Source organism: Ahaetulla prasina, chromosome 12, assembly GCF_028640845.1.
Source record: "Ahaetulla prasina isolate Xishuangbanna chromosome 12, ASM2864084v1, whole genome shotgun sequence".
NCBI lineage: Eukaryota > Metazoa > Chordata > Lepidosauria > Squamata > Colubridae > Ahaetulla > Ahaetulla prasina.
The window spans coordinates 4,450,999-4,466,812 of record NC_080550.1 but is presented as its reverse complement, the minus strand read 5'-3'; the positions used below and the strand labels follow the sequence as shown (position 1 = coordinate 4,466,812).

The following is a 15,814-nucleotide window of genomic DNA, read 5'->3' as shown; positions in this document are numbered from 1 at the left end:
TGTGAGCGTGTGCGTGGTGCTTCTGCACATACACAGAACCTTCTGCGCATGCACAGAGTGTCCATGATGATGTCCGGGCGGGTGGGCAGAGCCTCCGCCACTGCTACTACTAGTTCGCCTGAACCGGGGTGAACCAGTAGAAACTCACCACTGGTTGCAGCGAAAGTAAAGCTAGATCTTGAGTATTCCTGTGCAAAGGTGACACTTTTCCCCTTCTCCCTGGCCCCTCCCTTCCTCGACCAGTTCATCGGTATTCCTTTTTGATGTTCGAAGAACCGCTTTGGGGTTTGGCACCTCTCGATGTCATTTCACTTGTTCTTTTCCCCAGGCCTTGTGTCCTTGGCGGCTGGCTGATTCCAGTTTGACACCTCTGGTTCTTGGCCACTTGTTCTCCTCCCTCCGTTTGTCTTTCCATTCCCATGCCCGACTTGTACTTCCCCAAATTTCTTCCCTCCCCCTCACTCCCTTGCATTTTATGTCAGGATGCCAGCAAAGTGAAGAAGCTGAAGATGGCAGGCCAAACATGGCCGTTCAGTACTAACCAGAACTTCAGATGCCCGAAGCACATAAGCCTGTAGTTGTTGTTGTGGGGCGGGGGGCAACTTGGCTTGGAATGTTCTAAAAACATCTGAAAACGTTTTTATTTTTTCTTCAACCCTTGTGGTCCATTTTCAGGTGTAGACAGATTCAGCGAAGACATCCAGCGAATGTTGGGTTTTAAACCGGGCATCTACTGGCGATTGTGTTGGAAATTTGTGAGCCCTGGTTTTTTACTGGTATGACCCTTCATTTGTTCCTTAGAAATGTTTCACTGCTTCATTTATCTTTGGCCTTCTATCTTCAATGCTTCCAATTGGGTTGGGTTTCTCTTCCCACGAAATGGGCACAACGACTAGAGGACTTCAGAAATGTGCCAAAATGAGAAGAACTGAAGTCACCCACTAAGATTGCTTTAGGGATGTTGCATCAAATACCTGCATTGTATAGCCTCTAATATGCAGCTCTTGCAAAGAAATTCCTATGATAGACTGCAATTTTGTACAATATCGTGTAGGTTATTTTTAAGTGGAAAACTACACTGAAATATTCAGCTAAAGCACCCAAATCTTGGTTTGAAAATTTAAAATGAAGTCCATTCAGATTTTTCTTTCAGCCCAAGAGAGCAGCAATGAAGGAAATATAGATTTATGGCACGATGGAAATCCATAGAAATGTCGAATTTAGGAGGGGATCTGAATTCCCAAACATCTCCGTTTTAATAACTATTTATAGCTGATGGTTCTCTCAATCTTGCTAATCTCCAGACATTTATTTTTATTTTTATTTATTTATTTATTCATTCATTTTGTCAAACGCAACAATATATATAAGTATAAGCATGAAATAACCACACAAATTGAATAAAACCAAAGGGAACATTAGGACAGGAACGGTAGGCATACTGGTGCTCTTATGCATGCCCTTTACAGACCTCTTAGGAATGGGGTGAGGTCAATAGTAGATAGTCTTTGGTTAAAGCTTTGGTGTTGTGTCTTGTCCGCTCTCACCGCAGCCGGGGTCTGCTTATCTGCTCCCGAACACGGAGGAATGTATGCCTCCCGGCCCCAGTCCTGGCTCCATGCCCAGACAAGCTGCAGAGGAGGGGGCACCTCCCGGTCCCAGCCCTGGCTCCATGCCCAAGCAGGCTGCAGAGGAGGGAGCACCTCCCGGCCCCAGCCCTGGCTCCATGCCCAGGCAAGCAGACAGCTAGACCCTCCCCACCTCCACAGCATGTGAGCCTGAGGAAAGTTTACTTCCAACAGCTGATTGGAGTGACCCTCGCATCAGAAGATTGGATAGGCGGAGGCAACAGAAGGAAGGGAGGGGCAGGCCTTAATGAGTGCTGAGTCATGGAGCCACACCCCATGGCCTATATAAAGGATCTGCTTTCTGGCAGTCTCTGAGTCAGGCAAAGTCGAACTTATCTTGCTGAAGTCACTTACTGGTCTCCTGCCTGCTCTAAGGACTTTGCTAGGACTTTGGGCAGAGCTGCAGAGGCAAGCCTGATTCGGATTTCCCTGACCCGGCCGTCAGCGGAGGAGTGGGACACGACAGCTTTGGGGATTTTGGGAAGAGAGCACAGAGTCAGGTAGTGCATTCCAGGCATTAACAACTCTGTTACTGAAGTCATATCTTCTGCAATCAAGATTGGAGCGGTTCACTTTTGTAGTCTTCGGTTCCAATAGTCCATCAGCTTACATGGCCGTTGCTGAAAATTCTGCGAATTGAAATTTAGATGCTTGGAGCACAGTAGGATTCCTAAGATGAACATTTTTGATAGCCTTTGCAGATTTTTAATTTTACAAACATCCTGCAGATTTTCAGTGTGCATTGAAAGAGATTGTGCACAAAGTATATGCTGATTTTTTTATTTTATTTTATTTATTTGTTGAGTACATATTAGATAATATATATAAGTATAAGTATGAATTGAACACATAAAATGAATACAATTAAAGGGAACATTAGGACAGGGACGGTAGGCATGCTGGTGCTCTTATGCACGCCCCTTACAGACCTTTTAGGAATGGGCTGAAGTCAACAGTAGCCAATCTAAGGTTAAAATTTTGGGGGCTTGGGGATGAAACCACAGGTAGTGCATTCCAGGCATTGACCACTCTGTTGCTGAAGTCATATTTTCTGCAATCGAGTTTGGTGCGGTTCACCTTAAATTTGTATCTATGCTCGTGTATTGTTGTGGTTGAAGCTGAAGTAGTCATTGATAGGTAGGACATTGTAGCAGATGATTTTATGAGCTATGCTTAGGTCATACCAAAGGTGGCGTAGTTCTAAGTTGTCTAAGCCCAAAATTTCGAGTCTAGTGGCATAAGGTATTTTGTTGCGAGAGGAGGACTGGAGGACTCTTCTTGTGAAATATTTCTGGACATGTTCAATTGTATTAATGTCCGATATGCAGTGCGGGTTCCAGACAGACGAGCTGTATTTGAGAATTGGTCTAGCAAATGTTTTGTATGCTCTGGTTAGTAGTACAGTATTACCGGAGAACTTCAGTAGTTCTTCTTCAGTAGATATGGGATTGTTCCAAGTCAACCATCTCTTTCCATACCGTAGAACGCTGCATCATTATACTTTTAGCAAGAGTTGAATTCAGGAATAAATTCCCAATGGAGTATTGGAAAAAGATGGAATCAGGTTTTCATACTCACCTTTGCTGATGCTCCCAAGTCAAAATTGCAGAATTCAGCTAAGCTCCTTATCATATTAATGTAATCTTAATCCATTGTCTTTCTAGAAAAAATCACTATTTCAGGGTAACCTGGTTGAAAATTTTGGTTTTTTTTTATTCCATTAGAATGGAGATTAGAAAAAACAACAACAGAGTGTTTTTAGAGCCATGATAAGTTCCTGCTAAAACCGTTTCTTCTACAGTTAACATCTTTAACTTGATGTTTGAGTGATGGGTCAAATAACTAACATTATGGGCAGATCAAAACGTTTGGGGCCTCTTTGTACAGCGTAATTGCACTTGGCACTCAATATTAAATGTGAAGGGCTGGCCTCCTGTCCAGTGGTGTGACTTGCTTTGATTTTAAGTAGATGCAAAAGCTTTGATAAAGCAGAAAAGCTCAGGGAGAGGCTTGAAGAATCTCCTAGAATTCTGAAAGAAAAAAAAACAGCTGTCTGAATTTGGGAATCAGACCCAGATTCTAAAATGATAGGAAGGAACTTGCATTGGAGTATCTCGGTATGCCACTCATTCACTCGCTCACTCACTCATTCACTTTTAATCAAAAGTGATTAAAATATAATATGCCCTTCTGTAATGTCACTACTTAGCTATTGCTGCCCTATCTATCTATCTATCTATCTATCTATCTATCTATCTATCTATCTATCTATCTATCTATCTATCCAGTCAACCATCCATCATGTAATTATCCTCTTTCTCTCTCTCTCATCTCTCTATTCTCTGTCTATCTATTCATAATCATCTCTCTTTCATCTCTTTCATATCTGTCTGTCTGTCTGTCTGTCTATCTATCTATCCATCCATCCACCCATCCATCCATCCATCCATCCATCCATCCATCCATCCATCCATCCATCCAACTATCATGTAATTATCCTCTTTCTGTCTCTCTCATCTCTCTATTCTCTATCTATCTGTCTGTCTGTCTTCATCATCTATCTGTCTGTCCATCCATCTAAAAAAGTAACGATAAACAAAAAATGTTGACTCTTTTTCTTCTTGCATGCCACAAGAATCAGATGTGAGTCACCTTCTCTTTCCACCTTAGCATAAACCTGTGATTCAAAGGAAATTAATTTTGTTTATCCCCCCCTCCTCCTCCTCCTCTTTCCCACCCTTACAGTTTGTAATCTTAGTGAGCATCATAAATTCCAAACCGTTGACCTACGACCAATACACCTTCCCCACTTGGGCCACTTCTGTCGGATGGGCCGTTGCATCATCTTCCATGATCCTTGTGCCTGCATACATCCTCTACAAATTACTGAGGACACCAGGGACCTTTCAACAAGTGAGTGGCCGAGCTACGAAATGTCATGGAAATGTTCTTTGCGAAATGAAAATTGCCAGCGTTAAGCTAAGAGTTTGCTTTTCTTTAATTCCGCAAATGCTTCATAGATAGGTGACCTTTTGGAAACCAAGTCAAAAGTAATTTTGCATTTCAAGAAAAGGATTTGGAACACTTCTGTATTTTCTCTTCTGGACATTTGGAAGCTAAGCCATCCCAGGTCTATTAAGGGACAAAGTAGACATTGAGGCAGAAAAAAACAAAATCAAAATTTGAATTTCCTAATGGCTTTTTCCTGGCATCAACACAATTGCAGGACTTCAAATTAAATTAAGGAGGTGGTATCTGGGGGGCAGGACACTTCTCAGTGGTGCTATGGGGATAAAATCCTGGACATTGCCCAGGAGATGAAGGAGGAGGAGGAGATAGAGGGGGAGGGGGAGATAGAGGAAGAGAAAAGGGAGGAGGAGGAAGAGGAGGACAAACGGAAGGAGGAGGAGGAGGAGGGGAGTGAAGAAGAGGAGGAGGGGGAGGGGGAGGAAGAAGAGGTAGAGGGGAGGAGAAGATAGAGGAAGAGAAAGGGAAGGGATTGAGGAGGAGGAGGAGGAGGAGGAAGAGAAAGGGAAGGAGGAGGGGATTGAGGAAGAGAGAGAGGGGAAGGAAGCAAAGCAATTTGCAGTTTCCATTTTTGCAGAAATGTTTGCTTGGTGACAAAAACCTGTGTCCCATTGATCTACCTCACAATTGCTCCACAGATACCCCACCCCAATTACCAGTTCTAGATTGCCTAGAATTAGGACCAGTGACAGACAGTAATTTTCTTGTCACTGCCATTGGAAAAATCTTGCGCTCTAAACTCTAGAAATCCATTAAATTCGAGAGAGCACAGACCCCTGTCTTTTGTTTTATTGCAAGTTTTCAGTAAGATATCAACCTTTGGGGTTTTTAGATTCAAATTTATATACCCTATTATAAAACAGATGAAAACATACAGAGTAGGGGTGAAATGGTACCAGTTCGCACCGGTTTGGGCAAATCGGTAATAATAAAAGCTGCCGGTTCATCTGAACCGGTATTTCCGACGATCAGCTGTTCCGCGTGATTTATATTCACTAGGAAGCAGGAAATCCTGCTTTCTAGTGAATCTAAATCACGCAGCACAGCTGTTTCCCCCGCCCTCGCTGTTCCACTTACCTTCAAATGGTTCCTTTTTCCACGCGAAGTGCGCGTTTGGCGTCTGCTGCGCATTCACAAGCAGTGTTCATTTGGTGCGCGCTGTGCATGCGCGCACAAGCAACATCCGTTTGGCACGCAATGCACATGTACACACATAGCACGCATGTGTGGGCAGCAAACCGGTGGCAACCCGAGGAGGATTTCACCACTGATACAGAAGATGTTTCTTTTCTTAACCGGTTGACCGTCTCTTGCTATTCCCGCTGAACTCCAAATTCTGAGTTATCCTGAAAGGTTTACCCCCATATGATCTTAAACTGGGATTTATTGTTTTGCAGTGCAAGGCAGTGGTGTAAAATGTTGACTGAGAAGACCTAACAGGTCTATAATTTGCTCGGGGAAACTTTCAATGAGTATGATGCAGTGGTGGGTTGCCCCCAGTTCGGACCGGTTCTATAAAACCGGTAGTAAAACCGGCATGAGGCTCCGCCCACTGACCCAAATGTCATCAAAACTCTTCTGCGCAGGCGCCTGCGCGTGTGGGCACAATACGAACCGGTAGTAAAGGTAAGTAGAACCCATCCTTGGTACGATACAATCCATTTGTTTCCTTTCTTGGCTCGAATCTGTTTTCATAAAGGGAGAAGACCTACATTATGATTACTTCATCATCATTGAAAGCGTTCCGGACCAAATTATCTTTTGGGGAGTGGGGAAAAAAAAAAATCCACATATTTGCTGAGGTTGTGCTTTAGCTTATTTCTGAAACTCTTTCCTTTCTTGCTTTCTTCTCATGAACGATCCTTATCTATCCCCAAATATTCCTTAAGCTGTATGGCAGCGATGGCTAACCTTTTCAGGAACGAGTGCCCAAAGCGCGCATGTGCCAGAACCCCCAAAATGCAATGTGTGCGCCCTACCGTGCATGTACCCCGCCCATGCAATCACGGCCCCTGCATATGCGCCCCCACCCCATGTATGCATGCACTCTCGTGCATGTGCCCTGCTCCCCCGCATGTGCGGTTTCTCGCATGCACCCTCTTGCGATGCGCGGCAGAGACCTAAAGACCAGTTGGCTGGCGGGAAGCGTGTGCGCACGTGTGCAGCGGAGCTGAACTGGGGTGACGGCTCGCATGCCATCAGAGAGGGCGCTGCGTGCCATCTCTGGCACGCGTGTCAAAGGTTCGCCATCACGGCCGTATAGCGTTCTTTCCATCGTGAAAATGCTGGGTTGAATTTCCTTAAAACGCCTTTTTCTCCCCCCCTCCTTCTGCTTTCTGTTAGAAAATAGCGTACTGCATCACGCCATACAACGAGCAGCCTCTAGTAGACCAAGGAAATGTGAGACAGTTTAAGGTTCGTATTCTCAGCTTCTCAGTTCCATGGCATGTAAACTTTTTTGGGGGGTGGGGGTGGGGGACATTCATGCGATTTTTTATTGATTTAACCTTCTTGTTAAGAACATGGTTTTTTTTTTTGACTGCCCAAGTCGCTCATGATGATTTTGGGTGGTTTACAGCAGGGGTCTCCAACCTTGGCAACTTTAAGCCTGGAGGACTTCAACTCCCAGAATTCCCCAGCCAGCTTTACTGGCTGGAGAATTCTGGGAGTTGAAGTCCGCCAGGAGTTATAATAATAATAATATCAGAGTTGGAAGGGACCTTGGAGGTCTTCTAGTCCAACCCTCTACCCAGGCAGGAAACCCTACACTATTTCAGACAAATGGCTATCCAACATTTTCTTAAAAATTTCCAGTGTTGGAGCATTTACAACTTCTGCAGGCAAGTTATTCCACTGATTAATTGTTCTAACTGTCAGGAAATTTCTCCTTAGTTCTAGGTTGCTTCTTTCCTTGATTAGTTTCCACCCATCGTTTCTTGTTCTGCCTTCAGGTGCTTTGGAGAATAGCTTGACTCCCTCTTCTTTGTGGCAACCCCTGAGATATTGGAAGACTGCTATCATATCTCCCCTAGTCCTTCTTTTCATTAAACTAGGCATACCGAGTTCCTGCAACCGTTCTTCATATGTTTTAGCCTCCAGTCCCCTAATCATCTTCGTTGCTCTTCTCTGCACTCTTTCTAGAGTCTCAACATCCTTTTTACATCGTGGCGACCAGTTAAAGTCCTCCAGGCTTAAAGTTGCCAAGGTTGGAGACCCCTGGCTTACAGAAATAAAACCCTAATTAAAAACCCCAATGGATCCTTATCTCCTTGGGTCAACAATTAAACCAACCATTTGATGGGCTCCATCCCACTCTGGTGTCCTCAGGTCCACGGGCAAAACCATATCTTCAGGGCCCTGCAAAAAAGAAAAAGTGGGAGCCAATCATATCTCCACAGGAATGATGTTCCAGAGGGAGGGAGCCACCACAGAGAAGGCCCTTCTTCTGGGTCTCACTAGGTGGACCTCCTTAAGAGAAGGGTCTTCTAACATTCCCTGCCTCCCTGTTCTGGTGGTTTGTATGGATATAACCGGAAAAAGATGTCCTTTTGACTTTCAGCCATGCGTATATATGCAATGTGAAGAATAGAATAGAATAACAGAGTTGGAAGGGACCTTGGGGGTCTTCTAGTCCAACCCCCTGCTTAAGCAGGAAACCCTCTACCAACCTCTTCTTAAAAACTTCCAGTGTTGGCAAGTTCTGGAGGCAAGTTGTTCCTCTGATTAATTGTTCTCACTGTCAGGAAATTTCACCTTGGTTCTAGGTTGCTTCTGTCCCTTGATTAGTTTCCACCCATTGCTTCTTGTCCTGCCCTCAGATGCTTTGGAGAATAGCTTAGAATAACAGAGTTGGAAGGGACCTTGGAGGTTTTCTTGTCCAACTCCCTGCTTAGGCAGGAAACCCTACACCACTTCAGACAAATGAAGATTATGAGTCCTTCCACAACCCCACTTTGGCTTGTGAGCTTGGGGACAGCAATCCAACTGTAATGCTTACTGGGACAGAAGAGGAAGGTTGCTAACCATAACTTTGCAACTTGGCAATCCAATGGAATTAATTTTAGCTTGGGGCTTTGGCTTCAGCAGTGATTCTTGAGGGCCCAGTTTCAGAGACACTGTTCAAACAACATTGCCCAGACAAAGTTGTGCTCCCTGGCTGTAGGCTTGTATATACATCTTTGTTGCAAATATTTCTGGGTACGTTTTTTTTCTTCTTCTGAGAAATGCAAAACTATTTCCTTTGAAGTGAAGTCAAGTAAATAGGTAAAGGCAGCTCCATCAATCTCACATATTTCTTACTTAGTGGAATTGAACATGGCTGGTAGGCTAGATCTTGGTATAAAATAAGTGAACCAATTGAATGTTTTCGTTGTAAAATCCTAAAAGTTTTATCAATCATGTCGTTCAGCTAAATTCTGGTTTTTCCTGCTTCTCCTTGCAGCTTCAACACTGGATATCCATATGATAACTGTGACGTTTGACAGAAAAAGTCAATATGTTGAAAAACACAGTTGGGAACACCTGAGAAAACCAGTGATGAAGTCTGGGCCATCCTTGGTTGTTAATTGACTGGCTGGAAAGCTGATTCGGATTATTAATTCCAAATTTCTATGGGCGAAGATTCATCTTCCTCTCAAACACTTAATAGTTCAAGGGTTTTTTTTTTCCCCAGACGAACTTCCTTGATAACTTGATTTTTTTAATTATTCTTTTTTATTTAATAATAATAATAATTTAAAAAATGCAACAATTAATTTTCGACACGCTAAACATGCTCCTGATCAAAAAAGGGACCATGCTTGCTAATGCCAGCAGCAAAGACTTAGAGATGTCTACTTTTGCTCAAAGGTAATTTTACTTGGAGCAGGCAGAGAGAGAGAGAGAGAGAGAGAGAGAGAGAGAAGGGAAGAGAGGGAAACAACAAGAAGAACATATTTTGGAATCTTCAAAAGAAAAGGAGTGGTTATGTTTCTTTATTCAAGGAGGAAAATGGTAGAGAAGATTGCTTCTGATGACATTGACATCAGACATGATTCACCAACTGATTATACACCAAAGCAAGCTAGTAGGACAATCTTGGACACCTTGACCATTTCTGGTTCGGTGGAGAAATCCAGAGTCAGCTCTCCGATGAAGAAACTTTCCCTTGTGCTTCGAAGTCTTTGGCAAGCGAAAACCTGGACCGTTGTAAGACGTTTTCCAATCAATTGTCAAACTCTTTTTCTTTCGTTGTTGGAGCAGATGGTGACTTTTCATGCATAGGTTAGGCAACGTTATACAGATACCAAAATATGATGCTTTTCCTTAACAAGAGTCTAGGATGACATTCAATTTCAAACTCGTAGCCACGTGCAACAGCGAAATAAATAAATAAATAAATGGCCTGAGAATAGTCTTATCCTCTAGCTATGTTTTGTTCTTTATTCCTGCCAAATAAAGAATCCACAGAATAGATTCCTGTTTTTTTAAACAAACTTATGTAATTTATGCCAAATTTAGTAATTTATGCCATCGAGCAGCATAGCTCAGTTCTAATTAACTTTCAAAGGAACTGGGAAGAGAAAACGTTGAAATTTAGCAACTTTCAGTGGCTGATCATTAGAGAAAAGGGTAAATCCACGGAGGTTTTGTCTTTAAGTTTTATGGACAAGCGTTTTCTAGACTAGCAATGTATCTTTTCAGAGATAATCTTCTTCCTTTGCTGTCACCATCAAAAGCTGCCCAAAAACTAGTAGCTAGAAGTTGGATGTTAACACAAGTGGTCAGATCAATAATCTTCTCGTCAATGGGAGAAGTTTGGAGAAGTTAGGAGAAGGGAGGCTTATAAAAATGCTGACAGCGAAACTCCAAAAGAGAATTACCCCAAAAATGAAAGCTTTAGAATCCCCCCAAAAAATAATCCCAACTCTTTCTTCTATTTGACATAGAAGCCTTTTTATACATGGGGTGTTCGCAGTTGTACCTTTATGGAAACATCTACTCTATAATGTCATCACCACCTCTGGGCTTAGAAATAATCAAGGCACCGTTTTCCTTTCAACTCCATGCTTGGTTTTTTTTTAATCTCTCAGTCTAATCTACCCCAGGGAAATTGTGAGGCTATAACCTCTCATTTCTTTTGCAGATGGTCTGCGTAAAAGACCTATTGCATGAAATGAAAGCCTGCAGACAGCCCCTTCCAAGATTCCCTTTTTGGCCCCAGCTTCAAAGCCCATTAAGAGACTCAGAATGATGGATCTCAAAGCTCTTCCTTCTTTACAGATGACTTGGAAGTCATATTTTTTTTACCTAATCCACTTTTTGTTTTTGTAAAAAAAAATATGTTAGATTTAGCAGCCGTATATTCTTGACAATTGCTTTAAATTCATCACCACCCAGCTTCACCTCTTGTCATTTACAAATCTCATCCTTCTTTCCTGCCTTTCTCATCTTCTTTCTTTGTCTTCAGCTTTGAGAAGTTGAGGTTCTCTTGTTTCATTTTTCAACTCTTTCAAGCAGGCACCCTTGGGATAGGTGTATGTTTTGATCATCCTTTTTAGACTACCATTTTTGGTGAGAAAGACCTTCTGAAGGCCAGGAGAATCATCTACTCTACCACTATTATATATATATCTATCTTCCTGGTAAAGTTAGTTTTCTTTTCAATCTCTGAATCTAGAATCCAGATGACCCCCAGCATGCCTTAACATCAAAACAATCTGCTCAGCATTTGTATGATATCCATATGCAATTAAGTTAAGAAAACGTGGATTGCAATGAAGAGGGTGTGTGAAGAGCAAAGAACGGCATTCAGAAATACAGAGGATGTTAAGTTTTCATTTTGGTATGTCTAATGCGTTCTTTGTAGAGTTCCTTAAACCTCCTTATAACAGTCTTTTGAGTTTGGGATACCCTTCAATCCGCTAACTAATTCTCCATGTCTCCATGGTGGCTGGAGAATTCTAGCAAATGAAGACTGCATTTCTAGAGGACACCTAGATTGGAGAAAGCTGCTTTAGACGAACGATCCAAGGTGAATGGCCTTGCCATTCTTCTTGGATCACAATTACCATCCTTCTGCTAAGACTGTCTGCTTCAAATTAGAATTGAGTAGCTTTTGAGGGACATAGCAGATATGATTCAAATGACCCTCAAATATTCTTTCACCCAACTTTCTAATTACAGTGCAGAAGGAGACAGGGACTCATGCCTGGATCATCGGTTCTCATGATATAAAAACCAGAGTTTCATAAGCAAAGTCATGTCTCTCAGCTGCCATTTTGTTCTCCAGCACCAATCCAAGTCTTGATGGTATACAATAGATAGATTTTCATGTCACAGCATGGAAAGTGAAAAAAGCAGAGGTCAGGGACTGAATTCCAATGAATTCAGATGAATTTCCCACTCCCGGCATGGAGTTGTTTTGAGGGAATGAACAGCAACGGACTTTGCCTGAACGTAAAGACTACATTGACCCGTAGCTTTCGCTATGAAGAAATGTCCACATTTGGAGAAGTGTCCGTGCTACATGAAGTCTGCTTCCATGCTTTACATCTGAATTTACAGGAAAGCTTGATTAGCTGCACTTGGTTCTGTCTGAGCTTGGTGGTTTTCTTGCAGACGTTTCATCACCAAATTAGATAACATCATCAGTGAAGTTGCTGACTGATTTTTTTTTTTTATTTGCATTTATATCCCGCCCTTCTCCGAAGACTCAGGGCGGCTTACACTATGTTAAGCAATAGTCTTCATTCTATTTGTATATTTATATATAAAGTCAACTTATTGGCCCCAACAATCTGGGTCCTCATTTTACCTACCTTATAAAGGATGGAAGGCTGAGTCAACCTTGGGCCTGGTGGGACTAGAACCTGCAGTAATTGCAGGCAGCTGCTGTTAATAACAGACTACATTAGCAGTCTGAGCCACAGAGGCCCCATGATGATGCACTGTTACCTAGTTAGGTCATGAAATATCTGCAAGAAAATCATCAAGCTCAAGGACTCCACAGTTCAACCCTGGGATACAAATATCCTTTATTTTACATTGAATTAATCACTAGGAGTGGCACGATATCGTTTAGATTAAATTTTTGTCCTCTTATCCCTAAGGCTCTTCTTCAGATGTCTTCTTATTTCTATTGCTTTTTCAGAAATAGAAATAACAGAGTTGGAAGGGACCCTGGAGGTCTTCTAGTCCAACCCCCTGCTTAGGCAGGAAACCCTACACCACTTCAGACAAATGGTTATCCAACATCTTCTTAAAAATTTCCACTGTTGGAGCATTCACAACTTCTGGAGGCAAGTCATTCCACTGATTAATTGTTCTCACTGGCCAGGAAATTCCTTCTTCATTCTTGGTTGCTTCTCTCCTTGATCAAATTAAATTGAAGGAAGGAATGCAAAGTCGTATCAAGTCAAACTTCTCCGAATCCACTTCATTTTCTCAAAATGGGACCAAATGTTCACAGAAACCCCTTCCTTTAATTCAACGTTGTTTCAGCTTGGAGAAAAAAAAATATCACAGCCTTATTACAAGTTGTTTTGAACTTACTGTGGTCTTCAGTTCTAGTCTAGAACTGTCGAAGTTCCTTTCCAATGGAAACATGTTGCTGGATGCCTTGGGAAGTTTATCACTGGTGAAACTCTGTATTTTAAAAAACGTTGCTTTTCCCCTGTCTGTCTCAGTAGACATTTTTCCAGGTTGCCTTACAGAGAGTGCTTTATCTTTAGCATTTCTTGGGTTTCCTTTTGCTTAATTTGTACTGCCCTTTTTTTTCCTTTAATAACCAAAGGGAAAGTAAGGGTACGTCTGTGTATATCAATCTTTTAAAAGTCCTGTTTTCTTCTTTTCTTTTTCATAAAAGGGCGGAAAAAAATGTAGATTGTAAAACTAACAAATGAAAAACGTGTTCCGATCAAAATCCGTCCCTTCTCTCTAAATTGAATCCGGTCAGCGGTTCATTCCGTTTGGAAGGATGGGCTGGATTTTGAATTCTTTGTGTAGTGTAATAAAAGGAGAATAACCTGTTTGTATAGACAGCACTGTGCAATGTTTTCCAAAGCTGCCTTAACCAGATAGATAGTCTTGTGTGGTTGTATGCTATAATCTCAAGAAGAAGAAGAAAGTATTTTTCCGTGTAAGTTTTATTGTCGAAAATTGTTCGTAGTCCTAAAATGGGTGGAGAGAATTTAACTGCCATTCTGGTCTACTTTCCACCTACATTGCGCAAAACACGTCAGGCTGTGATTCTCCATGAATGAAACCACAGGAGCCCAATCTTCGTTTCTCAAATCGGTATATGGCGTATATCAAAATCTTTATTTTAAGAAGAGATTTGGAAGTAGATTTGTTGGGAATATAAAAAGGTGGGAGGCGGAAATCAGGATAAATGGGCTTAAAAAAAAAGAGTTTGCAGAAGCAAAGATTTTTCTTGTAATAGCCTCCGATTTCTTTTCAGACAAACCTAAATTCCGAGGCAAGTAAGAGCTCACACACCACTAAAAATGCAATCTGAGCATGGTGTAGCCAAGTGTCTTCAATTCACACTTTCTTCTGTTGACTTTGGCTCTTTGCCGATGGTTCAACAACACTTCCTTTTTATCAATCCTATTTTGGAGGGTGTCTGAAAATAGCATTTTATTATATCTCACCCTTACTACTGCAGCCTCCTTCCTCAAGATGCGGAAACCTCCTTTCCAAAGTATATAACCAGAAACAGCTTCTTTCCTTTCTCGTTTATGGACATTAAGTGTGATGTTTGCACTGGTTGACTATATCCAGGATGTTCGGTCACGTTTTTGAGTATCAAAATATTTGTCTCCCCCTCCCCCCATGTCTTCTTGTCCTGTGGATCCTTGAAGATAAATGGGTTATGTCTGGCTTTGTTTTTCCAAGCTGTGCACTGTAAATACTGTGTTTCAAAGTCTTATTTAAGTTTACCTAGAAATATGCACTATGAAGAAATATATAATAATACTAATAATAATAATAAAGAATATCTTCTGTATCAATAAACTCTGCAAGTTGTCCTTTTCTATAAACAGCAATTGATGTTCCTGCATGTCTAAGTTGAAAGCAAATTGTCACCATCTGGGCTAAAACAATGATTTGTTATGAGCAGAATAAGAGCTGGTCTCAAGGCACACCTTTTGTATTCATTCCCACCTGATTCTTTGGTTTCCTTCTTTCTACAGCAAGCACTGTTCCAAAAACTGCAATCCTTCCCCCTCGCCCTCATTTGAGAAGCAGGAAGGGAGGTAGAAAGGGAGGTAGGGGGGAAGGAAGAGAAGGAAAGGAGGAAGGGTAGAAGGGAGGGAGGGAGGGAGGGAGGAAGGAAGGGAAGGACAGGAGAAAAGGAGGGAAGGAGGGAAGGAGGAAGTAAGGCAAGAAGAAAGGAAAGAGTGTAAGGAAGGAAAGAAGGGAGGGAGGGAGAGTAGAAGGGAGGAAGGGAGAAAGAGAAGGGAGAAAAGGAGGGAAGGAGGGAAGGAGGAAGTAAGGCAAGAAGAAAGGAAAGAGTGTAAGGAAGGAAAGAAGGGAGGGAGGGAGAGTAGAAGGGAGGAAGGGAGAAAGAGAAGGGAGAAAAGGAGGGAAGGAGGAAGTAAGAAAGGAAAGCGTTAAGGAAGGAAAAAAGGAAGGGAGGGTGGATAGAAGGGAGGAAGGAAGAGAAGGAAGGGAGAAAAAGGGGGAAGGAGGAAGTAAGGCAAGAAGAAAGGAAAGAGTGTAAGAAAGGAAAGAAGGGAGGGAGGGAGAGTAGAAGGGAGGAAGGAAGGAAGGAAGAGAAGGAGGGAAGGAGGGAAAGAGGAAGTAAAGAAAGAAGAAAGTAAGTGTAAAGAAGGAAAGGAGGGAGGAAGGAAGGAATATAAGGGAGGACTTTGGGATTAATTAGAAGACTATTGAATGTGAATTCCTGTTAATTCATTGCATCATCATTTTCACACACAAAAAATTCACCATTCTCTATCCTATCTAGTTGATAGCCCAGGCTTATCAATGTTAAGCAAAAATTTTCCTTGCAATTTCTTAGCCTTGCCATTTTTTTTTCATTATTCTCAGAAAGCATGTTTTGTTGTTGTTGTTTGTTTGTTTGCCCATACTTCTTTCCATCACACTTGCAGCCTTCTTCACTCTTCATTTTCTTTCTCAGGGCTGGGGGCTGGGGTGGATGGGACTAAGAACCA

The 15,814-nt window shown here is 42.1% G+C and overlaps 1 protein-coding gene across 2 annotated transcripts in view; it reads left to right on the top strand.

Moving 5' to 3' along the window:
- Positions 1-14,571, top strand: part of SLC6A2 (solute carrier family 6 member 2) — a 47,232-nt gene extending 32,661 nt beyond the window's left edge. For both annotated transcript variants that reach the window (XM_058155398.1, XM_058155399.1), the window contains exons 11-14: positions 676-776; positions 4,374-4,541; positions 6,999-7,070; positions 9,097-14,571. In XM_058155398.1, the coding sequence (XP_058011381.1) occupies positions 676-776; positions 4,374-4,541; positions 6,999-7,070; positions 9,097-9,120 (365 nt within the window). In that variant the 3' untranslated portion in view covers positions 9,121-14,571. The remainder of the gene's footprint in view (positions 1-675; positions 777-4,373; positions 4,542-6,998; positions 7,071-9,096) is intronic.
- The last annotated feature ends 1,243 nt before the right edge of the window (positions 14,572-15,814 follow it).